At 34.6% G+C, this 26,536-nt stretch overlaps 1 protein-coding gene across 1 annotated transcript; it reads right to left on the minus strand.

Annotated features, from left to right (window-relative positions):
* Positions 1-26,536, minus strand: LOC112314268 (caspase-1-like). Its single transcript, XM_045204089.2, has 9 exons — positions 26,490-26,536; positions 24,958-25,224; positions 21,548-21,651; positions 20,758-20,931; positions 14,780-15,014; positions 13,551-13,694; positions 11,844-11,950; positions 5,829-5,932; positions 1-142 (listed from the first exon to the last, which is right to left on the minus strand). The coding sequence occupies exons 1-8, from the start codon at positions 26,494-26,496 to the stop codon at positions 5,834-5,836; spliced, it is 1,137 nt and encodes a 378-aa protein (XP_045060024.2). The 5' UTR covers positions 26,497-26,536; the 3' UTR covers positions 1-142; positions 5,829-5,833.

Below are 26,536 nucleotides of genomic sequence, written 5' to 3' on the forward strand. Positions count from 1 at the left end.
CAATTTTTCCCCTCCTTTATTCTCCAGACTAAACAACAGGGAGCCACTTATTTTTTGAAATACAAAATAATTTTAGAGATATGTTGGATGGGCAAATTTCCTTCAGGAAGTACGTAGACAAGGACTATATTCATGAGATTTCCTGTAGAAGAGAGAGAAAAATGAGGATCAGTAGCTGTGGCAGAAAATGCTCAAAGGTAATTCATGCAATGAGTAGTTTGAACATTATCATATCTCAAATATGTCTTTAATAGTCCCAAATAGATCTCTATTAGTCCAAAAAAAAAAAGAAAAAGAAAAAGAAAAAGAGAGTAGGAGAATGCAAAGTATTTGTCGTGGTTTCCAAACCCAAGCTTGCACTTCAACAACTCTGAAATTGGAAGACCTATATATCTTGACAAAAAAAGTGAAGTTTATTTTGCTGCACTGATCAAATCTATGTTAAGATAACTGATGGAATATATATGAGGGGGCTAATTTAGATGGGAAACGAATTGCTCTAATAATTGAAACATTTTATTTTTATAATTTTTATTTTTTTCAGTTTTATTGAGACATAATTGACTAAAATTTTATATATTTAGGTATACAATGTGATGATTTGACATATGTATACATTGTGAAATGATTATCACGATCAAGCCAATTAATACATCCATCACCTCACATAGTTGCATTTTTTGTTTGTGGTGAGAACACTTAAGATCTACTCTCTTAGCACATTTCAAGTGTACAATACACTATTATTGACTATAATCACCATGTCATACATTAAATCTCCGGTACTTATTCATCTTTTAACTGGAACTAGCATTCTACTCTATTTCTATGGGTTTGACTCTTTTAAAAAAAAGAGTCAAATAACTGCATGATTCTCATAAAACTGAGATTATGCAGTTATTTGTTTTCATACATCTGCCTTATTTTGCTTAGCATAATGTCCTCCAGGTTCACCAATTCTGTTGCAAATGGCAAAATTTTCTTTTTTAAGGCAGAATAATATTCCATTTATATGTGTCCCATATTTTCCTTATTCATTTCATCTGTTAATAGTCACTGAGGTAGTTCCTGTGTCTTGGCTATTGTGAATAATAATGCAATAAACATGGGAAGGCAGATATCTCTTTGAGATAGTATTTTCATTTTCTTTGGACATATACCCAGAGATGAGATTGCTGGATCATATGGTAATTCCTCCCATTTTTAGTTATTTTTTGAGAGATATCCATACTGTTTTCCAGAACACCTGTATCAATTTACATTCTAATCAAGAGTGTACCGGGTTTCCTTTCCTCCACACCCTCACCAACACTTTTGATCTTTAAAACTATGACTTTTAGTCATTTGAAGAAAGATCACACTAAACTGTGATCCCTAAAAAAAGGACAAAAACAAAGCGAGTGCTTTGATTGTGCCACCTTATTTCCTGAAGACAGTTTCCAGGCTGCAGTGCATAAAAGGAGTATCCAAACAGAGCCTGGTCAATTAAGCAGAACTACATTAAAGGTCAGGAGGGTCAGGGATCTTTGGTTTGCAGAATATTGGAGAAGAGGAATTTGCACACAGGGAAAGAAAGAGCTCTGAAGACCTGTAGAAATGTCATCTCAAGTCTTTGGCTAACTACTGATTTGATCCTGTGAGAGAAGAAATTACCCAAGCCAGGGAATAACCACTGAATGGAAGCAGGTGGGAGAATTTTCTAGAACTAATAAGGATTGGGAATAGTTTGTGTTCCAATAGTCAAAGTGGAAAAATGCTAAAATTAGATTCTAAAATCATATGGCATTTCTGTCTCAAACTGGCTTATTTCACTTAGCATAATGCTCTCTAGGTCCCTCCATGCTGTTGCAAAGGGGAATATTTCTTTCTTTTTTATAGCTGAGTAATATTCCATTGTGTAAATGCACCAAAACTTTTTTATCTACTCATCTACTGATGGGCACTTGGGTGCTTCCAAGTCCTGGGGATTATAAATTACACTGCAAGAACATAAGGGTGCATATATTCTTTCAAATTAGTGTCTTGTGTTCCTTTTGATATATTCTCAGAAGTAGGATCACTGGGTCAAAAGGCAGATCCATGTTTAGCTTTTTGAGGTATCTCCATGCTGCTTTCCATAGTGGCTGCGCCCATCTGCATTCCCACCAACAGTGCACAAGGGTTCCCCTTTCTCCACATCCTCACCAACACTTTGTTTGTTGTGAAAGTTATTTTAGAGTGAAAATTTGAAGTGTTACATTAAAATTTGAATTTAAAAATTGGTTACATTTAAACAGACTATTATTCAATATGATAAACTTATTTATTGATGTGGATTTCTTAGTCTATACTTCTGGCAAGTATTTGGAAGGGTTTTGGCCATAAAAAATTCAATGTGTTAGCTTAAGTACTTGAAAGAGTGACTCATCCAAAAGTCTATGCATGAAATTTAATAGCCTGTGAACCTCATTGTGTGATAATGTTTGACTGTGGAACAGTGAAAGCACTGCCAACATAAGTAAAGGCTACTTGATAGTGTGCCTCACGCTAGGAGCAGATCAATCCTAGTTATCTACACACTTATTCAACCAAACAAGTGGTTTCTCTATAGTTAGTCCTATCTTCTAAATTAGGGTCATCCCTAGTGGGCTACCCTATGCATGTGTTTTTTTGGGTTAGTATGTGTAAATTAATACTTACTTAAAGTTGGTATATTATCAACATTTAAGCCCTTTTCCCTAGCATTATAGAAAATACCTTTGACTTATTTTCCTCTATTTATTTTTAATTAATTTTATTGTGGTATATTTGCACAATAAAGTATACCCATTTTAGATGTAAGTTCAGTGCGATTTGCTGAATGTATGCACTACCAAAATCTACTCACAGAACATTTGCCTTATCTTCACAAGTCAAATTGGAGTCAATGATACCAACCTCAAGCTCAGGGAAACCACTGATCTGATCCTATCACCAAGGATTTTGTGTGTGTGTGTGCAAGTTCTTCTTTTTTTCCATATAAATAGAAGCATGTGGTATACACTACTTATGTAAGTGTTCTTTTGATCAATTAAATGTTTTAAAGAGTTCTATTTTAATATATGTAGGACTAGTTTATATCTTTTTATTTCTGAGTAGCATTATGCTAAATGAATATATAGCAATCTGTTTATCCATTTATGTGGTGGATATTTGGGTAACTTGTAGGTTTTTGCTACCATAGCAATATCCTACTGTGGCTTCAATTTGCATTTTTCTTATGATTAAAGTTGTTGAACATCATTTTATGTACTTCTTGGCCATTTGTGTACATTCTTTCTCATAGTGCCCAAATTATTTGTCTCCTTTTTTTTTTTTTTTTTACTGAGTAGTTTGTTTTCTTATTGAGTTGTAAGTATTCTTTAAATATTCTTGATCAAGAACTTTATTGGATATATGTATTTTCTTCTAAGCTAATGCTTGTTTTTAAATTTTATGAATGATATCTTGGGGAACAAGATAAAACTCAATTTATCCTACTTTCTTATGTGGTCTGTGATTTTGGGGTTCTGTGCTATGGGTTTGAATGATGTCTCTTTTTCTGTCCTTTGACTTAATCATCCCTACATCTAAAATGTGCTCATTTTAGACAGCATAAAATTGTTTTACTTTTTTTATTTGTTCTACAATCTGTGTCTTTTATTTAGAGTGCATAGATAAATTATAATTAATTATGTTTAAATTGTTGTACACATTTAAATTATATTTAATGTAATTCAGTTTAAACCTAGCATCTTGCTGGTTGTTTCCTGCCTGATCTGTTCCTTTTTCTGCTTCTTTGGCTTGTTGATTATTTCTCTTTAGTATTTATTTTACCTGTTATTAGTTATACAAATATTTGTTAGACATTATTATAGATACAATATATACCTTCAATTTATTACATTCTACCTTCAAATGCTACCCTTACATATAAGTAGTTTGTAACAATATACTTCCAGTGCATTATTGCAATCATGCATTTATATTCTTGTTATAAATCTTACAATACCTTATAGTTTTACTTTAAACAATTATCTTTAAAATAATTTTTTAATGAAAATAAAAAGTCTTTAAAACACATGGGGCTTCGCATTGTGTGGATGTAAATCGTCTGGTGCCATTTGTCTCACACCTGAAGAATTTCCTTCGTCTGCATTTTCCTCTCATGGACTTATGCACCATAATTGTGCTTTATTAGCTTTCTTATTTTGTTTGGTTTGTAAATTTATTTCACCTTTGTTTTTAAATGATATTTGCTGGAAATAGTAGTTAGGCTATTTTCCTTTTAGTATTTTAAAAATTGATATTTCACTCTATTCTGTGTTGCAATTTTTCCAAAAATGTTTGTAGTCATTTTTGTTAAGTTTTTGCTCCCCTAAAAATTGTCCTTTTCCTGTGGCTTAAAAATTTCACTAGAAATTTGGAATTTGATTAATTTATTTTTAATTCTGTGAGTTCATAATTTTTAATAATTTTTAAAATATGCCAGCAATTATTTATTTGAATATCTGTGGCCTCTCCTTCTAGGTATCAAATGACATCGATATTTCTTAGATCACCTTTTATCATCCCGCAGACTACTGGGGCTCTGTGTCTGGTTTTTTTTTTTTCCCTCTATGTGATAGTTTGACTAGTTTCATTGCTAAGACTTCAATTTCTGTTTACTTTTCTACATTTTTATTATGCAGTTAAGTATATCCGATAAATTTTCACTTCATTTATTATCTTTTTAAGCACTTCAGATTCAATTTGAATTTTTCAATATATTTCATTAGCTTTCTTTATGGTTATGGTTTTCTTAATATCCAAGACCACTTTTAATATTCTTTAAAGTATTTATCTAATTTCATCATTTTGGTAAATTTATATTTAATAACTCTTCTATGGTATCAAGTAACACTTTGATGATTGTTTAAATGTGTAGTAGTTTTTGATATGTTGCCAGATATATATTGAAAATATTACATTTTTGTGTGTTTGGAGTTAAAGATTTGTATGGACCCTTACTTTGGCAGAATTTACATTTATTTGTGTATCAATTTCATCATTTCAAGACTTGTTTTTAAAGCATTGGTAAGGAAGGTCTAGAGTAGCTTTTCCAGGATGTTTTAGTTCAACGACAAAGGGATAACCACTGTGGTAACTCTGCTTATTGCTTTGAGTGTTCACTGAGCCCTGTCCACTTAGCATGGCTACAATTCAAACATCTACCAATGCTGTGGGAATCACATGGGTTATTCATGTTATAATTCCTAAGCAGTGGGCTCCTGATCATTCTATAAAAGTGGAGGTTAGTATTCATTCAGGGACTCAAGAGGTTCACTCTTTAGCTATTTCAAGGTCTTTCTCTGCTTATACCTGTCACTTCTAGAATTTAATTTTTCATATTTCAGCTGCCTCAACCTACCTGAAATTGAGTTCTGTCTTCTCATGATTCTGCCATATTTTGCTTGTTTCCCATCCTTGCACTTTATAACAGAAATTTTGTTCTAGCATAAAACTGTGTGATGTAGGCATAATTTTATGGTTTACCTTATTTGTTTTCCTTCTCTTAGCAAAAGCAGTCCTGAACTTCTTATTGTCCAATGCCTGATAACACCGTTTGAAGTTTTTTTTGCCTGGTTCTTGCATTATTTATGGCAAAAAGAACGTACCAGCTACTGGACCATGACCAAAAGATGAAATTTTACTTTTGATAGATATTAGAAGACAAGAGTAAAGCAACATACACTAAATATTGTACAGTTTAGTTTTGTATAACCTGTCACCACTCTGTTCATGGCTTTGGTCAATTTTCTGATTTGCTAACATTAGCCATGGCGACTTACTATTTTTAATTGCCTGGAAAGAGGTAAAAATATCTGGTCATAGTTTGTCTTTCAAGTGTAGGCATCTGGGCTTTAACACCTGGTTCTTCAAATGATCGTTGAACCTGAAAATAAAATGAAAGTTTTAGATCCTGCCCTTTGGGCAGAGCACAGGACCCATTGTACTATTTGCCATTATGAGGACAGATGGGATTGAGGATATTTGTAGACATGTCAAAGATCTATAACAATCCTAAAGGAACTGAGCTCTTGATGATGCTGTCAATTCCCCCTTCACGGCCATAACCTGGTACCATAAGTCAGAGTCTCAAATTTACCTTCCAATAAACTTCCACTAAATCCAAGACCCAAGACTCAAGATCCAGAGATCTTCGCAGTATTGGCTTCTAGGCTTTGTGTTTCCCCAAATTGCATATGTTGAAACCATAACTCTTGTACCTTAGAATGTGACTGTATTTGAATAGGGCCTTTCGAGTGGTGATTAAGCTGAAATGAGGCCATTAGGTATTTCACATCCAATATGACTAATGTCTTCTATAAGAAGAAGAAGAAATTTGGACATAAGGAGACACAAGGAATATGGGTGCACAGAGAAAAGGTCATGTGAGGATATAGCAAGAAGGAGGCAATCTGCAAGCCAAGAAGAGACACCTCAGAAGAAACCAACACTGTCGACACCTTGATCTTGGACTTCCAGCCTCCAGAACTGTGAGAAATAAGTTTCTGTCATTTAACTATGTCAGCCCTAGTAAATGAACATACCTATTAACCTCAGTTATCCAATTAACTCTCTTTCTGATCCCCAGATTTGAAAAAATAAGAGTACTATATGACATACAATAAACTGCACATATTCAAAGTGAACAATTGGGTAAATTTTGACATATATGTACACTGGTAAATCATTACCACAATTAATATAATAAACATGTCTATCACCTTTGAAAGTTTTTCCATGACCTTTGACAATACCTTCCTCTCTAATAGCAGCCCCCCACATTTTCAAGCAAGTAATGGATGCTTTATAACCTATATTTGTCAATATAGATTAGTTTGTATTATTCAGAATTTCATATAAATAATACCCTACAGTAGGTAGAATTTTTTATTTCACTCTTTTACTCAGCATAATTACTTTTTAATTCAACCATGAAGATAAATGCATTAATAATTTGTTCCTTTTTATTGCTGAGTAATAATCCCCTGTGTGAATACAATGCACCATCAATTATTTGTCCTTTCAACTGTTGATGGACATTTAATTTGTTTCTGGGTTTTGAGCTATTACAAATACAGCTGTTACAAATATTCACATTCAAGTATTTGACTGTGACCTTATACTTTCCTTTCTCATGGGTAAATGTGTAGAAAAGAAGGGTTGGATTATGTGGTAGGTGTATGATTACCTATTTAAGAATCTTTTGAAATATTTTCCCAAATAAATGTGCCATTTTACATCCCCACCAACAGTTCATGACAGTTTCAGTTCCCACACAAACACTCCAACACTCCATGTGTTCCGTCTTTTTAATTTATCCATTAAAAAGGTATTTATTTTAATCATTTTAGTTTTAATTTGCTTCTTTTTCTCATGACTTATGAACATCTTTACACATACTAATTTGCTATGAGTTTTGTGTGCATATGAAATCTCTGCTAAAAATTTCAAATATTTAGAAATATTTGAAATGGAATTTCTAGAGATCTTCCCAGTATTGACATCTAATCTGTTTTCATATTATTGAGAGAACATATTTTGTCTTACTTGGAACATTTTAGAATCATTGAGACTTGTTTTATGGACCAAATGATGGTTTATTTGGTAAATATTCCATATGTACTTGAAAAATTGTGCATTCTACTGTTAATTGGAATGCTCTCTATATAACAGTTGGGTCAAGTTATTTATGTTGTTCATATCTTCTAGATCTTCTTTGGATTTTTGTGTCCTTTTCTCATCCATTATTCAAAGAAGCATAATAAAATATCTGGCTGTGGGTTTGTCTATTTCTCCATACAGTTCCATCCATTTTTGCTGCCTATACATTAAAATCATTTACCAAAGTGCCTAAATATTTAGAATTATGTTTGTTCCATCAACTGATCTTATTATCCTTATACACATTTTTATCCTGCTAATATTCTCTGATATGAAATTTAATTTATATCTGAATCTAATAACCTATTCCAGTTTATTGTTAATTAGAGTTAACATAGTACACTTTCCCATCATTGTACTTTTAACCTATTTGTCTCTTTATTTATAAAGTGTTTTTGATGTACAGAGCATATATTTGTCTCTTTTTTACGCAGGGTCATTATGTCTATCATTTAATTGGTGTGTTTAGACCATTCCATTTAATACAGTTACTAACAAGGTTAGGTTTAAATTTTGCTACTTTAAAAAACATGTATTATCTCTTAATTTTTATTTTTTTCCTTTTTTTGCTGTCTGGTTGAGTATTGTTATGATTTTGTTTTATGCCCTTTGTTAGATGATTAGCTATAATCTCTTAATTTTATTCTTATTCACAGTTTATAATACATAAATTTAATGTCATAATCTCACCACAAGTGTTATCACTTTTGTTTAAACCATCAAATATTCTCTTAAAGAACATTTTTAAAGGAAAACACGTACATTTGTCCATGTAGATACCGTTTTCAGTGTTTCTCTTCCTTTTTGTAAATCTGCATTTCCATATGGTATCACTTTTCTTCTGCGGATTGACTTCCATTGACATTTCTTGTCGTGTCCGTCTGCTGGGATGGAATATTTCAGCTTCAGTATGGCTGAAAAGTCTTTACTTTGCCTTTGTTTGTAAACATAGTTTAATGTTTTTCTGAACTTAGAATTTTAGGATGGCTTTCTTTTGTCTTTCACTGCCATTTCCTAGCACAAGTTGTTTCCGATAATCTGCTGCAGTATTTACTTTGTTTCTCCGTGTGTATCTTGTCTCTTTTATTCTCTTTACTTTTAGAAATATCTTTACCAACTGTTTAGAAAATTTAGACTGATATGGGCCTGCTGTATTTGTTCTACATTTTTAATACTTCAGGTTTGTTATCCTTAAATCTATAGATATATAGATTTCATTACAGTTGGAGAAAATTTGGCTATTTTTACTTCAAATATTATTTTCTTCCTTCTCCTTTAGGACACAACTTAAATGTATCTTTGGTCTTTGGAATTGATTTCACAGTTCATCGATGCTTTGTTTATTTTTATTATATTTTTGTTGTTTGCTGTGCTTTACCTTGTATCATTTCAAGTTCATTATTTGTTTCTTTTTACATATTTAATCTGCTATTAATCCTATTCTGTGTATTTTAGCTTATACTTTCTAGTTTTTCTATCTCAAGATAAAATTTAGATCTTTTATTATATTCCATGCTTCTACTTAACTTGTGTGACATATGGATACTACTTATTGTGCTTTTCTGTTAATCCTAATAACTGTGCCAGTTATAATTCAGTTTTGATTATTCTGCTGACAGTGGGTTTTATTTTCCTTGATTCTTTCCATACCTGGTAATTTTTATTTGATGTCATATATTTTGAATATTGTATTTTCAAGTGCTGAATATTTTTGTGTATATTTTTGTGCTTTGTTCTTGGAGTCAGTGTGTTACTTGGGAATGGGTATTGATTTTGGGTATTGGATATTAGTTTTAGATATGTTAGGAACAACCAGAGAATTATTTATTTCAGAGTTCTTTATTCCTTACAACTTAGGTAAAACCTTCCTGAGTAGACTGCATGCAAAGCAAAATATTTTTCCAATTTGGCTGGTTTCAGTAGGCGCTATCCCAAGCTATGTATAAGTACCATAGTATTTTTCCCTCTAATCCGTTAGGGTAGTCTGTGTGTTGTTTTTCCCCAACTCAGTGGTTTCCTCGCACACACAAGCACACACACGCATGTGCGCTGAACATACTCTTCTAAATACTTCATGGGGACCCTCTGAAGATTTCCAGAATTCTTTTCTTGCGTAGATCTCTCTTCATTGGTATTCTGTTCTGTGAATTCTAACCACTTTGGTCTCCCTGGACTATCAGCTCTGTCTCTTGAACTGTGTGAATCCATCCGGTTCTGTCTTGTTGCTACCTCCCTGTGCAGTGGCCTAGAAATTCTATCAAAACCACAAGCTGACATAATTTTTGGTCTCACTGTTGTTTGCTTACCATTTCTCAGAAATCAGTATTCTTCGTTGCCTGATTTCCAGTGTGTTAAAAACTGTTGCTGCATATATTTTGTCTTGTTTGTTTGTTTGTTTGTTTTAGACAGGAGTCTAAATCGACTCTCCATTAGGTCATCTTTGCTAAAAGCAGGGGTCTCTGACTCTTAGATTTTAACTACAAATTTTCATGCCAGGGTTTATGCCCTGGAGACTTAACTTTGAAGATTGTTTTCTTTCATTCCTCACAAAGAACTGATCCTTTCAGGTCTCTGAGATTCCCATCCCAAATTCTTTTTGTAAAATTTATCTTTAAGTTATAATTGACATAAAGTATTACATTAGTTTCAAGTGCACAGGATAGTGATTAGAGATTTGTATAACTGATGAAGTGATCGCCACAAATCTGCTATCCTTCTGGCACTATATATATAGTTTCCACAATATTTTTGATGATATTCCTTATGCTGTACTAGTATGTTCATGACTAATTTTGTAACTGGCAGTTTGTCTTTCTTAATCTCCTTCACCTTCTGCCCATTCCCCGACTCCCTTCCCATCCAGCAGGAATCAGTTTGTTGTATAAGTTTGTTTCCGTATTGTTTACTTTATTTTACTTTTTTTGATTCCACATATAAGTAAAATCATATGGTATGTGTCTTTCTCTCTCTGACTTATTTTGCTTAGCATAATACCTTGTAGCATCATTCATGTAACAAGTGTCAAGGTTTCATTCTTATTTATGGCTAATAGCCCATTGTATATACATATACCATATACTCTTTATCCATTCATCTGTCAATGGGCACCTAGAATTATTTAAAATAGCCAAGATGTGGAAGCACCCCAACCTAAATATCATCCCTATGACCTTACTTCAGATTTATTTTTTACTAATTTCATATCCCATGATATCTCTCTTTCAATGAACCATTAATACTTTTAATGCCAGTCCAAAGCACACACAATTGCTCTATTTTATCAAAATTTCACTTACAGATGACAATATGTTACATAGAACTTCCCCTTATTCTCTCTCATGGAACCCTATTATTCTTTTCCCTAGAAATTAGAAATGAAATATTTTGAACAGTGTGCTTTTTACTACTTATATTTCCTCCTAGAATATTAGCTATGAAAGCAGAGACTGTGTCTGCTTTTTTTTATAACTGTTTTACTTGTACCAGGTAGCCCTACTTCTTATTTATAAAAAAAAACCCCAAAAAACCTATAGCTCTGGCCAGTGTGGCTCAGTTGGTTAGAGCACCATCCTGAAAACCCAAAGGTTATTGGTTCCATCCCTGGTCACAGCACATACTTAGGTTGCAGGTTCCATCCCCCAGGTTGGAGTGTGTACAGGAAGCAACCAACTGATATCTCTCGCATCAATGTTTCTCTCTCTCTATCTCCCTTCCTCTCTCTTAAAGCAATGGGGGGGGGGAAATGTCCTTGGGTGAGAATTAAAAAAAGAAAACCAACAGATATTTATCAAATGTACATTTTATACCAAACTTTTTCTATAATATGAATATTTAAGTAAATAGTATCCCATACTGCATGATATCTTCATAGACTATATATACACTATAATATTCTGTATTCAATAATCCTTTTTATCTCTTCCTTATCTTCAGACTTTTAATATTTTGAATATAGAAGCTTAGCATGTATTAAATTTTTTTGCCTACTAGAGCTCAGTTCTTTGGAAATAATTAAAAAGCAAGGTGTGCTACAGTGTGAATATTTATAATTTGTGTAAAATATCCAGGTGTGTTATCATATACATTTTTTATTTCTATGAATAAATAAATAGTTTACTAGATAATATGCTACTTACCATCACAAATATTTCTGTCAGGTGGCAACACCAAGAATATTTTTTAACATAATTTATGAGTTGTGTGATAAAGAGAGAACCACTTTCTCTTCTCCAGGAAACATTATCTGTGCATAAAGGAAATTATAACTTTTACATTACAGCTTTCAAAAAGATAATAGATTTCAAATATCTCTACACAGACTTAAGCATGTAGAAAAAAACAAAGACTCAGAATTCTGTGCTTGGTTTTATATACAAAGGAACATGGTGGACTTAGATTGAACCATAAAAGACATTATGTATGGATTAACAGCATCTCAGATGAGAGAACAGAGTTCTAGAATCATAGTTCTATGGTTCAAAGTCTAATACTGATGTGTTTAAATTGATTCTATAGATCATATTTTCTACCAAATATTCTCTCATTTAGTCTTAAAATTTTTTTTAAGGCCTAACAGCTACAGACTGATGGAGCAGTTATTGAACACACATCTGTTTGGCACAGAAGATGTTTCAATGTTACACCATTTATGCCTCTTCAGATAGGAGGCCCGCCAGCAGATAACTCTGCAGTGCTCGCCCTGAGTTAACACTGCTTGGTTCGATTCTTAGATCAGTCATGAGGAGACTGCTTTTGCTGAGACTGCTGTGTCCTGGTATTTCAGTAGCACATTAAAAGTCTGGAATACGATGTTGTAAAATGGTCCAAATATTTAAATAATATAGCTTCTCTATTGTTTTTGTTGGGTTATCTAAAACAGCCTAAACTTCATAGTCAAACTTAGTTGGATTTATATCTGAATATTACCATTGTTTATCCAGGCAATTGATACAGTTTTTGTGGGCTTTAGTTTCCTTAACTGGTGAATGGCATAATAGTATTCAGCTAATAGAGATATGTTAGAGACCATGTATATATATATATATATATATATATATATATATATATATATATACACACACACACACACATATATACACACACACACACAAGTAGATTTATAATTGTAATACACATAATTGATATAAGAATTAATAAATAATAATGCAATAATAAACTCTGTGTTTCACATACTTATAGGAGACCGTTCTGCGTGGCGCAGGCCCAGCACCCACTCAGAAAGGCCAGTGGGGAGCAAGGTCCAGCACACAGGACCCACGCCCATAGATAGGTTCCCCTATGGGGAATCAGGCCTGCAGTGTATCTAGGCTGCTATGAGGCTTGCTTTTGCTAAAACTCCCCCATCCTGAATTGAGGCAGCAAACCGCGCCCCCCTTTATTGCTTATCTTTAAATTCCTAATATCTATGCTAAACCTTCCGAGGACTAGTGTAACCAGTTTAACCACTATGCCCTTTACATTGGCAAATATCCTTCCATTTTGATGAAATTAGCAACATCCTCTCCTTTCTTTTCTGTAAAAGGTAACCAGCTAAAGCAAACCTGTGCATAGTAAATGAGGACCATCCTCAATGTAATGTGCCCAGAAAAGCAATACAAGCTTGTCAAGAAAGGGTGGAGGCACTCTCCTCTTGAGAGAGTGGCCTTGTAGTCCCTTTTCCTCCACAGCACTCAGTAGTCTGTGTGAATTTGTCTCGTCTCAGCCACAACACATGGATCCACATCACATACTCACAACAGTATTCCCTGGAATACTGAGCCAAATTATGAAGGCAGGCAGGCCTAATTCCCACAAAACCTTGCCTACAAGTGAAAGACACGTACGTGGGGTTGAGGAGCAGAAAGCAACAAAATCCTTCTCCACATGGGTCTTGTGGACACCGTCATCCTTCAGGTCCCCTGGAGACTGTGCAGAGCTGTCTGCTAAGGCCGCTGGCGAGTCACTGACCCACACCTCTCCACTGTTTGCTGAGGGGACACCATCCTGTTATGTTATTCACAGCCAGACCCATTGTAGCCATACTTTGACAACTGAATAAATAGGATGCTCTTAATGAAGGTGTTCCAATTAATTGTGCACACACGGTATAGGCCTAATACAACATTATCTCTACTCATATCTAACAGGGTGTCAATGAATAGCAACTACCATCTGGACCTGGAACATGCCCATTGATCAGGGAGAGAAAAGGTGTTATACACTGTTATTGACTATTCCTAATAAAGTAATCGGTTTTTGGTTTAATGACAGTAAAATAACATTGCAAAGTCAGGGAAGGAAATATCTGTCAATTCTACAACAGACACGAGATTCTAAAACAATTTTTTCCTTTTCTTTCCCATTGTTGTTTTTCCCTTCTAAGCCATTTCACAATTGATATAATCATATTAAAGATTGAGCTAAAATATCTATGGCAGAAAGCAATGCCATAATTATCTGTTTTTGTTAATTGAAGTATAGTTCACATACAGTAAAATTTACTTTTTAAGCATACAGCTTGACTGTTTTTGATAACTATATAGTCATGTAATTACCACTGCAACCAATGATAGACCTTACATCCTTCACTTCTGATAATCATTGACTTGATTTTATCCCTATGCTTTGTCTTCTTCTTATTCTATGCAAATAGAATTATATAATATGTAAAATTTGGGGTCTGGATACTTTCACTTACTTAGCATTGTGTTATATTTTAATCCCTCGCCATCATATAAAATACTTCTCAGGTCAGAGATCCTAAAATTGTGATTAGCAAATGTTGAAATTAAAGTAATTTTATGCCACAATTTTTAAAATTCCATGTAAAGATAATTTAGAGTTAACATTAATATCATCATCACTTGCTATGATCCACTGACAGTGGATGGCATTTATATCTATTTGTGTATCAGTCTCTCTATTGTCATCACTAGATATTCTCTCCAAAGAAGTATATTTGGCATAATTGAATGAAAGTGAAGCAAAAGGTTATTTTCTTTAGATAAAAAACACCCAGTAAAGCCTTGCATGATACATGCTTCCCTGACCTGTAGACCCCATCAGAACTCACCACCTCTGCAGGCCTGAATGATGATGACCTTGGGTTTATCCTTAAGATGGCAGCAGTTTCGATTGTTGAAAGTCTGGAATATGGTGTCGTAGTGTAGCACATCTGATTTGTCACTATCATACAGAGTCCCACAGATTCTATCCAGGATGCCATGAGACATGAACACCAAGAACGTGCTGTCTGAAGACTTGTGCTCTGGGCGGGCAGCAAATGCCTCCAGCACTGCCTCCATCTCCTGAAAGAGAATAAGCCTTTAAACATCAGATCATAATACCCCTTTCTACCACTGATTCTTTGAGGAATAGGAAGAATAAATGACAATTGCCTGGCACTTTACAGTGACCAATATATAGAAGATGCTCAGGGTGGCCATTATTATTGTTATTTTGCTGTTGTTGCTGTTAATGTCATAGTTACTAGAATAATTCTGGCAAATATTTCACAATATACACACTATAGTAATTACCATTTTAAACCTTCATAGGTACAACTGAGTGGCATTAAGTACATTTATAGTGTTCTATAAACATCACAATTATCTATACAGAAAACTTCAGCATCCCCAACAACATCTCTATACCCACCACACAGTAACTCCGCTTTATCTCATCTCTTAACCCTGGGTAACCTTTACGCTGCTACCTTTTTCTGTGAATTTGCATATTCTAGGTACAGATAAGTAGAATTATATAATGGCTGTTGCTCTTCTGTATCTGACTTATTTCAATAAACATAATGTTTTTAAGGACCATTCACATGTCAAAATGTCATTCCTTTTTATAGCTGAATAATATTCCATTGTGAGTATATACTGTATTTTGTTTATCCATTCAGTTGTTGATGGACACTTGGATTGTTTCCACATTGTAGCTATTGTAGTTAATGCGACTGTGAACAATTATGTACAGATATCTGATCTAGTCTGTGCTTTCAGTTCTTTTGGATATATACCTAGGAGGATATGTTGATGGGTTGTATAGTGGTATAACATTTTGAGAAACTGCCAAACTGTTTTCTACACTGGCTGCACTATTCTACATTTCTACCAATAATGCACAGGTTACCAATTTTACCACATCCTTGTCAATACCTATAATTGTGTGTGTGTATGTTTCTAATAGCCTACCTAGTGGGTGTGCAGTGTTATCTCATTGTTCTTTTGACCTGAACTTCCCTAATATGTGGACATTTCCATATCTTCTTTAGAGAAATGACTATTCAAATCTTTTCCCTACTTTTGAATCGAGTTGTTTGTATATTTGTTGTTGAGTTTTAAAAAAAAATATTGTGTTTTTTCCACTATCATTTAGACTCCTTATACTTCTCTCCCCCATGCAATCACACCACTGTTGCCCATATCCATAAGTCCTTTTCTTTTTTGCTCAATTCCTCCACCCCCTAACCTCCACCCCCCTTAGCTCTCATCCTGCCTTCTATCTATGAGTCTGTCTCTATGTTGCTTGTTAGTTCGGTTTGTTCATTAGATTCCACATATGAGTGAAATCAAATGGTATTCGTCTTTCTCTGACTGGCTTATTTCACTTAGCATAATGTTCTCAAGGTCTATACATACTGTTATAAAAGGTAAATTTTCTTCTTTTTTATGGCCGAATAGTATTCCATTGTGTAAATGTCTCATTGTTGTTTCATCCACTCATCTACCTAGGAAATTGTAAATAACACTGCAGTGAACACAAGGATACTTATGTTCTTCCAAATTAGTGTTTTGTATTCCTTTGGATATATTCCCAGAAGTAGGATCACTGGGTCAAAAGGCAGATTCATGTTTAGCTTTTTGAGGTATCTCCACACTGCTTTCCATAGTGGCTGCACCAATCTGCATTCCTACCCACAGTGCAAAAGGGTTTCCCTTTGTCCACAGCCTTGCCAGCACTTGTGTGTTGATTTATTGATGCTAGCCATTCTGACAGGTATGAGATGATACCACATTATAGTTTTACTTTGCATTTCTCTAATAATTATAGGCCAATATCCCTGATGAACATAGATGCTAAAATCCTCAACAAAATATTAGCAAGCCAAGTACAGCCATGCATCGAAAAGATCATACACCATGATCAAGTAGGATTTATGCTGGGAATGCCAGGTTGGTACATTTGAAAATCAATAAATGTGATTTACCACATAAACAAAATGAAGGACAAAAACCATCTCATCATATCAATAGATGTAGAAAAAGCTTATGATAAAATCCAGCTCCCATTTATGATAACAACTCTCAACAAAGTGGGAATAGAGGGAACATACCTACACATAATAAAGGCCATATGTGACAACCCACAGCCAGCACCACATTCAACAGGCAATAACTGCAGTGTTGTTGAGTATTAGAAGTGTTCTATCTACTGAATATTAGTTTCATATCAGATATAAGATATGTCTCCGTTTTGCCCCATTAAATGTTACCTTTTCACTTAACTGATTGTATTCATTAAGGCAAAAAAGTTCTTAATTTTGAGAAGTCCACTTTATCTACTTTTTTCTTTTATTGTCAGTATTTTGGTGACTGTCCATGGAGTTGTTTCCAGATCTGATGTCACAGAGTTTTTCCAAGGTTTTATACTAAGAGTTTTACCATTTTAGCTCTGATTCATTTTGAGTTAATTTTATATATGATGTAAAGTAAGGGTCCAACTTTATCCTTTAGCATATGAATATCCCTTGTTCCCAACGCCACTTGTAGACTTTTTTTCCCTTTTCAATAGTTTCAGCACCCTTGTCGAGAATCAATTGACCATAGATATGAGCATTTATTCCTGGATGCTCTGTTATATTCCACTGATCTATTCCACTGATCTATATTCCCTTATGCTCTTAGCATGTTGTATTAGTTACTGTAGCTTTGTAGTGCAATTCAAAGTTGAGAAGTATGAGTCCTCCAAGTTCATTCTCTTTCCAAACAGCTTTGACTATTTGGGCCTCCTTTAAATTCCATATGATTTGAGCATTGGCTTTTCTATTTCTAAAAAACAAAAAACAGGCTGTTGGAATTTTGACAGAGATTATGTTGCATCTTTAGATAACTTTGTCTAGTATCAACATCTTAATAATAGTGTTACAAAAATAGGTTATGTTTTTACTTATTTAGATCTTCCTTAATTTCTTTCATGAAGTGTTTTCTAATTTTCACTGTATAAGTCTTTCACCCCCTTTGTTAGATTTTTTTCTAAGTATGTATTGTAGGTGTTAACTGTAAATACAATTGCTTTTCTAATTTTCTTTTCAGGTATTGATTTCTGGTGTATGGAAACAACTAATCTGTATGTGTGTTGATCTACTCTGCAAATTTGCTGAATTTGTTTTTTAGTCTAGTAGATTTCTTGTGAATTCTTTGGGATTTTCTATATGTAGAATATGTCATCTGTGAATGGAGACAATTTTACCCCTTCATTTACAATTTGGATGTTTATTTATTTTTGTATGTTTGATAGCTCTGTCTAAAACTTCTATGATTATGTAAAATAGCAGCAGTGAAAGCAGTTACACTTGTATTTTTCCTGATCTCAGTGAGAGTATTTCAGTATTTCACCACGGAGTTTTTCATAAATACCCTTTATCATGCTGATAATTTTTTTCTTCATTCCTAGTTTTCTGAAAGTTTTTATCATGAAAGAATGTTGGATTTTGTCATATATAATTTGATGTACCATTTGAGATTGTGTTTCCCCCTTCATTTTATTAATATGATTGTATTACATGGAGTGATTTTCTTATGTCAAAACACTCTTACATTACCAGAAAAACTTCTACTTGCTCAGTGTAAATACCCTTTTAATATTCCATTCAATATTATTTTGTTGAGAATTTTACATCTACCTTCATCAGGGATATTACTGTGTAATGTTTTTCTTGTCATGTCTTTATCTAGTTTTAGTATCAGAACGATTCTGGCCTTGTAAAAGGATAAGAACTGTTCCTTTCTCTACATTATTTTTCGAAGACTCTGAGAAGGGTTGGTGTTAATTCTTCTTTAAATGTTTGCTGGAATTCACCAATGAAGACATCTTGTCCAGAACTTTTATTTGTTTTGAGTTTTCTTTAGTAGTAATCTTCTTCTGGTATAGATTACTTTTAAATTTTCTATATCTTCATGATTTAGTCTTATTAGGTGGTTTGTTTCTAAGAGTTTGTCTACTTCATCTAAGTTACTTATTTGTGTTAACAATTATTTATAGTACAGTACTCTTTTATAATCCTTTTTATTTCCATAAGTACATAAGTAATGTTTCCTCCTTCATTTCTGATTTTATTTCAATTATTTTTCTTTTTGTATTTGTAAATTTAGCTAAAGGTTTGTCAATTTTGTTTATTTTTTTTTTGAGGAACCAAGTTTAGTTTCATTGATTTTTTCACACTTGTTTTTCTATTCCACTCAATTATACTTTTCAACTCCAGAATTTCTTTTATAGCTTCTTTTCATAATTTTCATCTCTTTATTAGTATGCTTACTTTGTTCATATATCTTATTCTTGTCTTTGACAATTCCTTCCTTTAGCTTTTTGAGCATCTTTAAGATAGTTGTTTAAAGTCTTTATTAATAAGTCTGGGCTTCCTTACAGATGATTTTTTTTAAATTTTGTTCCTTTGAATGGCCTGTGCTTTCCTGCATCCTCAGGTGCATTGTGATTTTTTTTTGTTAAAAACTGGATATTTTAATTTTATTGTAACTTTAGAAGTCAGTTTCTCCCCTTACCCCAGGAATTGCAGTTTTATTGTTTCTGTTTCTTATTATTATTGTGATTAGTTTAGTGTATCTATGTGCCAGAGATTAGCATAAGCTGAAAGCTTGGTTTTCTTACTTTTTGAATACCTGAGCATAGACGATTGCTTTGTAAATCCTCCCATATTCACAATTGGGTTTGAATGCCAAAAACAAACAAATGAAGGAAAAGTTACAGCTCTTTAAACCTTCTGGAAGCTACTTAAGTCTGTGGGGATTGAAACAACAGGCATCCAGCTTCTGTGTCCACCACACCACATTCTACGTCAGCAATACAATCAGAACACAGACCCTGATATTCAGAGGAGAATGCTCTTTTTACCAAAGCTGGATCCATCAGGTAGCACCATAAATGTAGGTTGTAGTCCCCGTAGCTGCCTACCACAGGACTGGGGAGTGAGCAATCAGCAGTCACTACTGTACTCACAGCTAAAACTGACTGAAATTAGTGTCAACTTATTAGCCAAGATCTTCCCTGGAAGTTGTGAGTGTTCACATAAACCCCAGAATTCCAATGTAGTTACTTCAGACTGTTTCTGTCAGTACATTTGTTCTGCAGATGGAGAGACTGATAGAATTCTGGTACTTCCTACTCTACCTTCTCTGATGTCACTTTGCTCTGTTGATTAGTTTTTACTTCCAATCCCTGAATCCATTTATTGCTCTTATCTTCTTTATTTTGTGGCTCTCTGGATCATGGACCTGTTGAGCTTTCTCGTCAACAAGCTTCAAATGGTGTTTGGCCAATTGGAGGTGCTAGCAAGAGATTTAAGGAAATTGGAGAGTAATAGAAGAGAGGATTATGCTCCACAGTGGCTGTGTCTTCTATGACTACAGTGCCTTCTGCGTGATCGCCTCCTCCAGCTGTTACCACATCACCACATTCTGGAACCGCGTGTGTGTGTGTGTGTGTGTGTGTGTGTGTGTGTGTGTGTGAGAGTCCTTCATAAAGTACAGTGAACAGTTTTTGGCTTAAAAATAATAAAAATAACCACAATAATAATGACAGCATTGTGGCTGAAATATAAATGAGTATACATATATATGCACAAGTATATGCATACATACCACTCAAAGGAGATAAAGATAATTACAAATACCACCTTTAACTTTCTATTTTAAATTTGAAAAAGCAAATTTCAGACAATATAAATAAATGGCCCCATATTACAAGCTAGTCATTAGAGGTATATGGGCATGTAGGTTTATATGTACTACACAGGGAAGAGACTCTTACCCTGGCTGTGAGGTTCTCTTCCACATGCACACTGTAGCCCAGGTTCTCAAGCAGTGCCTTCATTCCAATGATGTCGTGGTTGGACCCATTACGCCTTGGGAGGTGGTCAAACTCAGTGTTACAGATGATGAGGGCCAGACGAGTGCGGCTCCCCTTCTCTCTTATTGGATAAATCTGCAGAACAAAGGCACGTTAAATGATTCACATTTTTCCTCTCATATCCACAGTATAACCAGTTACTCTCTCAAGGATATGACAGCTATCATTTATCTGTTAACTTTTGCCATAGCTAATTATTTACTCTCTACTAATTGATAGGAGATGGAGTTTCTGAAAGAAAGCAGTGGGAAATGGACAATGGACTTTAACTTGGCTATGACTAAAAGAGTGAAATCCCAGAGTGGTGAGCAAGAACAGATGTAGACATTTTATGCAGTGGTTTTGTGGAGTGCACTAGAATATTTTCTCTCTTTCCTTCTCTCCCTTCTTCCATTTAACCAAAAAGTCTAATATTTAAGATCCATTTCAAATTTTTGAACATTAAAAACATACCTATTTATCTACGTTGATCATAATTAAACCCACATGTATGTATAAGGGGTATGTAGGCTTAACAATACATTGCAGCATTATTAACTCATTATTGTCTATATAATTATCTTATAGAATGAAATTACCTATCTATAATTATTTATTAATTATTTTAGTGGCTTCAGACATCACTAAGGAAAATTATGTAAAGAACATTTCTACTTCATTTTACCCCCATTCGATGCATCGATTGTCTTACCATTCCAGCCTCCTTTTGGCATAGTTCCAGGAATTTTTCATGAGGACAAAGTATGAGTTGATCTACAGAATCTTTGGATGCTGACTGTCTTCTAACAGGAGCTTCTGTAAGAGTTTTAAAACACATGGTATAATTAGAATTGTGATATCTGGTAAATGGCTCTCTTATTGGGCCCTGTACTCGATATCACCCTAGAAACCATTATAAAAAAAGACACTTATTCTCTTGGAAAATGGAAGAAAATTTTTCAAGAAGACATCTTAGCTTGTAAGTGTTTTAGTTTTATCCAATATTTTGTTAACAGAAATGAACTATGGTCAGGCAAGAGACACAGCTTCTTTGTGAGGAAAGTTATCGAATTATGAGTTCTACCCAAGATGCAAAAATGCATACATGTGACTAGTAAAGACTAAGGAAAGAGATCTAATAAGGTCCTCCTAACTGATTTTCTCTCATGTTTCTTTTTCTTTCTTTCTTTTTTAACTTCTTTTTTTATTCTTGTTCAAGTACAGTTGTCTCCATTTTCCTCTCACCACTTCCCCCGACCCCAGCCATCCCAACTTCCCACCCTTGATCCTACCCGCCTTTGGTTTTGTCAATGTGTCCTTTATAGATGTTACTGAAAACCATTTCCCCTTCCCCAAGCCCCCATTTTCCCCTCCTACCTCCCCTATGGTTACTGTCAGTTTGTTCTTAATTTCAATGTCTCTGCTTATATTTTGCTTGTTTGCTTGTTTGGTTGATTAGGTTCCACTTGTAGGTGGAATCATATGGTATTTGTCTTTCACTGCCTGTCTTATTTCACTTAGCATATTGCTCTCCAGTTCCATCCATGCTGTCACAAAGGGTAGGAGCTCCTTCTTTCTTTCTGCTGCGGAGTATTTGATCCATTCACTTACTGATGTGCACTTAGGTTGCTTCCAGCACTTGGCTATGCTTCTTAGTAAATGGCACCACTATTCACTCATTTGCTCAAGATTTAAACCTAGAGGTCTTTCTTGATTCTACTATCCATTCCCTCATCCTCTACCCATTCCATTCTCTGATCCATTCCATCAGCACATTCTGTTAATTCTACAACCCAAATATATCCTATACATCAGTTCTCAGCTCCCCTCTGAAACCTTCACATTCCCAGCACCAATATTCTCCCATATGGCCTGAAAGTTAAAATAGCCTGAAAGTTACCTTTCCACATCTACCCTTATCGTACTCCATTCCATTGCCCTAATAATGAACAGAATAATCTTTTAAAAAGGTACATAGGATTTTTTCTTTCTTCAGTTCTGGAACTTATTCATTGTACTTTATACCTTACTTCAACATCTTTGAAAAAGTATGGTATATTTATTTACACATTGGAATACTATGAAGCAGAAAGAAAGAGATACTACCATTCATGAGCACATGGATGGAACTGTAGAACATGATGCTAAGTGAAATAAGCCAGGTGATGAAACACAAATACCACATGATCTCACCTAGAAGTGGAACCTAATGAACAAAACAAGTAAGCAAAATATAAACAGAGACATTGAAATAAAGAATAAACTGACAGTAACCAGAGGGGAAGGGGGAGGGAGATAACAGGGGAAAGAAGGGGAAGGGTCATCAAGGAACAAGTATAAATAACCCATGGGCAAAGCAAAAGGGGAGAAGGATAAGTGGGGGATGGTGGGGGTGGGAGGAAGTGGTAGTAGGAAAATGGAGACAACTGTATTTGAATAACAAAAAAAGAAATGTAAAAAAAAGAACAAAAATTCTGCAAAAACATCAGTGTATCATAGACATCATCAGACAATTTACCATTCCTTCTCTGGGATATACTTAAAATGCCAGAGATTTATCTGTCCTTACAATTAACTTTGCCTTCTGGGAAATGATACTGCACCAACTGAAACAGTCCAGTGGCTTCTCATCAGTTAAAATAATGTCGATATGACTTTAACATGTCATTTGAAAATGTACATGATCAAGTCACTGCCTAAACTTAAACTTCATTCAATTCTTGCTTACAATATCTACAATTTTTCTGTTTCTCAAACACCCCATCCCTGTTGCTACTCAGGATCTTCACAGTTATTGTCCTCCCTATTTGTGGTTTTCCTTCCCTAGATTTATATAAACCTGGCTTTTGTCACTCATATAATTAGCATTACCTTAACCGATCACCTAATATAGGGAGTATTCTAGTCATCTTCTACTCTAACCTATCCCATTGTCATCTTCTGTTTTTCTTTATAGCTTTCATCAATATCTACAAATGTGTTCATTTTTTTTTACTTCTAATTGTCACCTCCTCCCTCTCACTTGAGTCAAATCTATGTGAATCTTATTTTAAAGTTATAAATGCCCAAGGTGGAAAAAGAATAATTGGTAGTAGTTACTTAAAGGTTTTTTTTTTTTTGACAAATATGAACAAATTAATGGATTGGTGAGTTCAAAAAATTCAGGTTAAATTTTGACCTAACTTGTTTTACAAACAGTCTGGGTCTTAGTACCAATTTAATACGAGGCCTTTGAAAAGAGAATGAGTGTGTTCTATTAGGAGGAACCACTGTAACATGGAGAGTCATGCAAAGTGGGATAGAGGCTGCATTAGAGAGCTAGAATAAGTGCCAAATTAAGAATTATGGGCTTTGGACTTAGTAACATGAGAGGGTACAGTTTTTCATGTTATAGAAAGATATTTTATTGAATACTCTATTTTGTCCCCTGTTACCTTCACCATTGTTATTAGTATTTTGTATCTTTTCTGAAGAAAAACATTTGGATTTGGTACAATGAAGACTATGAGAAATATTTGTAGAATATCTAGCTGTAAAAAAAATATTAGGGAAAACAATGACCCTTTACTTTTGTAGAAGAGATGACATGTTTCCATCATTATTGGAAAAATAATTTACATATTTTATTTTAGGTGGAGGAGGGGACATGTGGTCAGAGAAATGGCTTAAATCCAAGTCTAAACCAAGTAAGGAGAGAGAAGGGGCTGGGGAAACTGCTTTTAATTTTTCTTCAAGAGCCTTCATGAACTGCATGGGCCTACTGTCAATGATCAAAATACAGGTTTTTATCTTTTATTTACTTAGGAAGATTAGAATAAAGTTTTCCAAACTATTTCTGTAGGACTACATTACTATCCTGTGGTAGAAAGATACTTCAAACTGAGAGTAAGATATGGTCTAGAGGCAAAGCAGAGAACTGGGAGAACTTTGCAGAGACGAAGCAAAGAAGAACAGAGGGCGCAAGTCAGTCTCATCTGTTGAAAACAAATGGGAGCCTACAGGTGAGGAGATATGAGGTGATGAATTATCTATTATCTGGAAAGTGAATAAGAAAGCAGATATTGAGTGTGAAGATACAAGGGCAAATTGATACACACCTTAAACAAAACTGAGAAATCTTACCTGAAGAAAATCCCAACTTGGAAGCAAGCGTGGAATCTCTCTTGCAGATATAGCCTATGAATATTTGGCTGGCGATGGGCCCTTTGGGAATCACAAAGTCAATCAAGTCACGGGCCTTGGCTATAGTGGTAACATTTCCCTTTTTTACTTTCTCACTCTCCTCTTGGTTTAGCACCTTTTCATTTAGGACATCATCCAGCAAATTATTAAGTGTGTCTTCAGATACTGAATCAACAAATATTTTTCTTTTTTCAGTGAGTCTCTTATCTGTTGGAAACACAGAGATGTTGACACTTACAAACAACTTAAGAAACATCACTGTTATCTCAATAACTGAGATACTCTTTTTTTCTATATTCCTTCTTTATAGATTAAATGGCCCCAAAAATGGATTGTTTGCTATATCCAAGATCACTTACACTCTTTATAAACCCATGGATGCCCATTCCCAGAAAAGTCAAAACCAAGCTGTGCTTATCCAAGCTGGTGTCCTTGTTTTGCTTTGGTGAGTTACAGGCAGACCTCAAGGAGCCTCGCCTGTGATAGGGCTTTGGTGATTATGTTTGTGGAAAACAGAATCAATGATGGTCACATTCATGTCATCTTATTTCTCTTATTTAGGAAAAATTGACCATGGTGATCTTGTCAGGCAGATTCTGAACTTCACTTGTATTTGGATATTTGGGCATTCAGGGAAAATAAACACAAACACACACACACACACACACCCTCAGAAAATAAGGCCACACCTTCCTGGCATTTTCTTTTCCCTCTGAAACACCAAAAAACCCAACTAACTTATGGATCCTACCTTAAAACCTGAAAGAATATTGATCAAGGATGAAGGTTTCTTCCTTTCTTTTCTAACTAAATATTGCTCACACAAACTATATAGAATCCAGTAAAAAAAAAATGAGTCAATGTTATCCCCCAAATAGATCTCCTAAAGATACTGAGTTAGGGTATGTGTCAGAACAGCTGCAATCCATAAAAGCTACAGTATTGTCAAGAAGACCAAACTGCCCCCACCCCCAGATTTGTGGTTTAAAACCTACACAGACCAGCTCAATCCAACATGAGGACTAATTTAACTTTAGGGTAACCCCTAGCTTCAATATACACTCATTGTAACACATTATCATGCTAAACAACACAGCCAGCCACCCTGATCAGAAATGAACGTATAAAGACACAAAATAGCTAATGCAGTGCCTCTAAGAAATCACCCCTTTCCCGAGGAAAGTCCTGAATATTCCTCCCTCTAACTGAATATTCTACCCCTTGATTAAAAGAATCTCAATAAAAGCAGAAAATTCCAGTAAGTGGGGGCTTCACTGCCTGTGGAGTAGCCCATTCTATGTCTCACTGCTTCACTAATAAACTGACTTTCACTTTAAACTCTGTGCTGTCTTGTGTTTGAATTCTCTCCTGTTGGAAGCCAAGAACCCACAGGGGGTTCATGGGCTCTCAGTCCCCCTGACCCCCAGAACAGCTGCATTAATACAACCTGATAAAGCAAAACAAAACATTACCAGCCATGGCCTCTGTGGCTCTCTTCTTAAGAGGCAGGGAATAAGCA

Source organism: Desmodus rotundus, chromosome 5 (genome assembly GCF_022682495.2).
Source record: "Desmodus rotundus isolate HL8 chromosome 5, HLdesRot8A.1, whole genome shotgun sequence".
Classification (NCBI taxonomy): domain Eukaryota; kingdom Metazoa; phylum Chordata; class Mammalia; order Chiroptera; family Phyllostomidae; genus Desmodus; species Desmodus rotundus.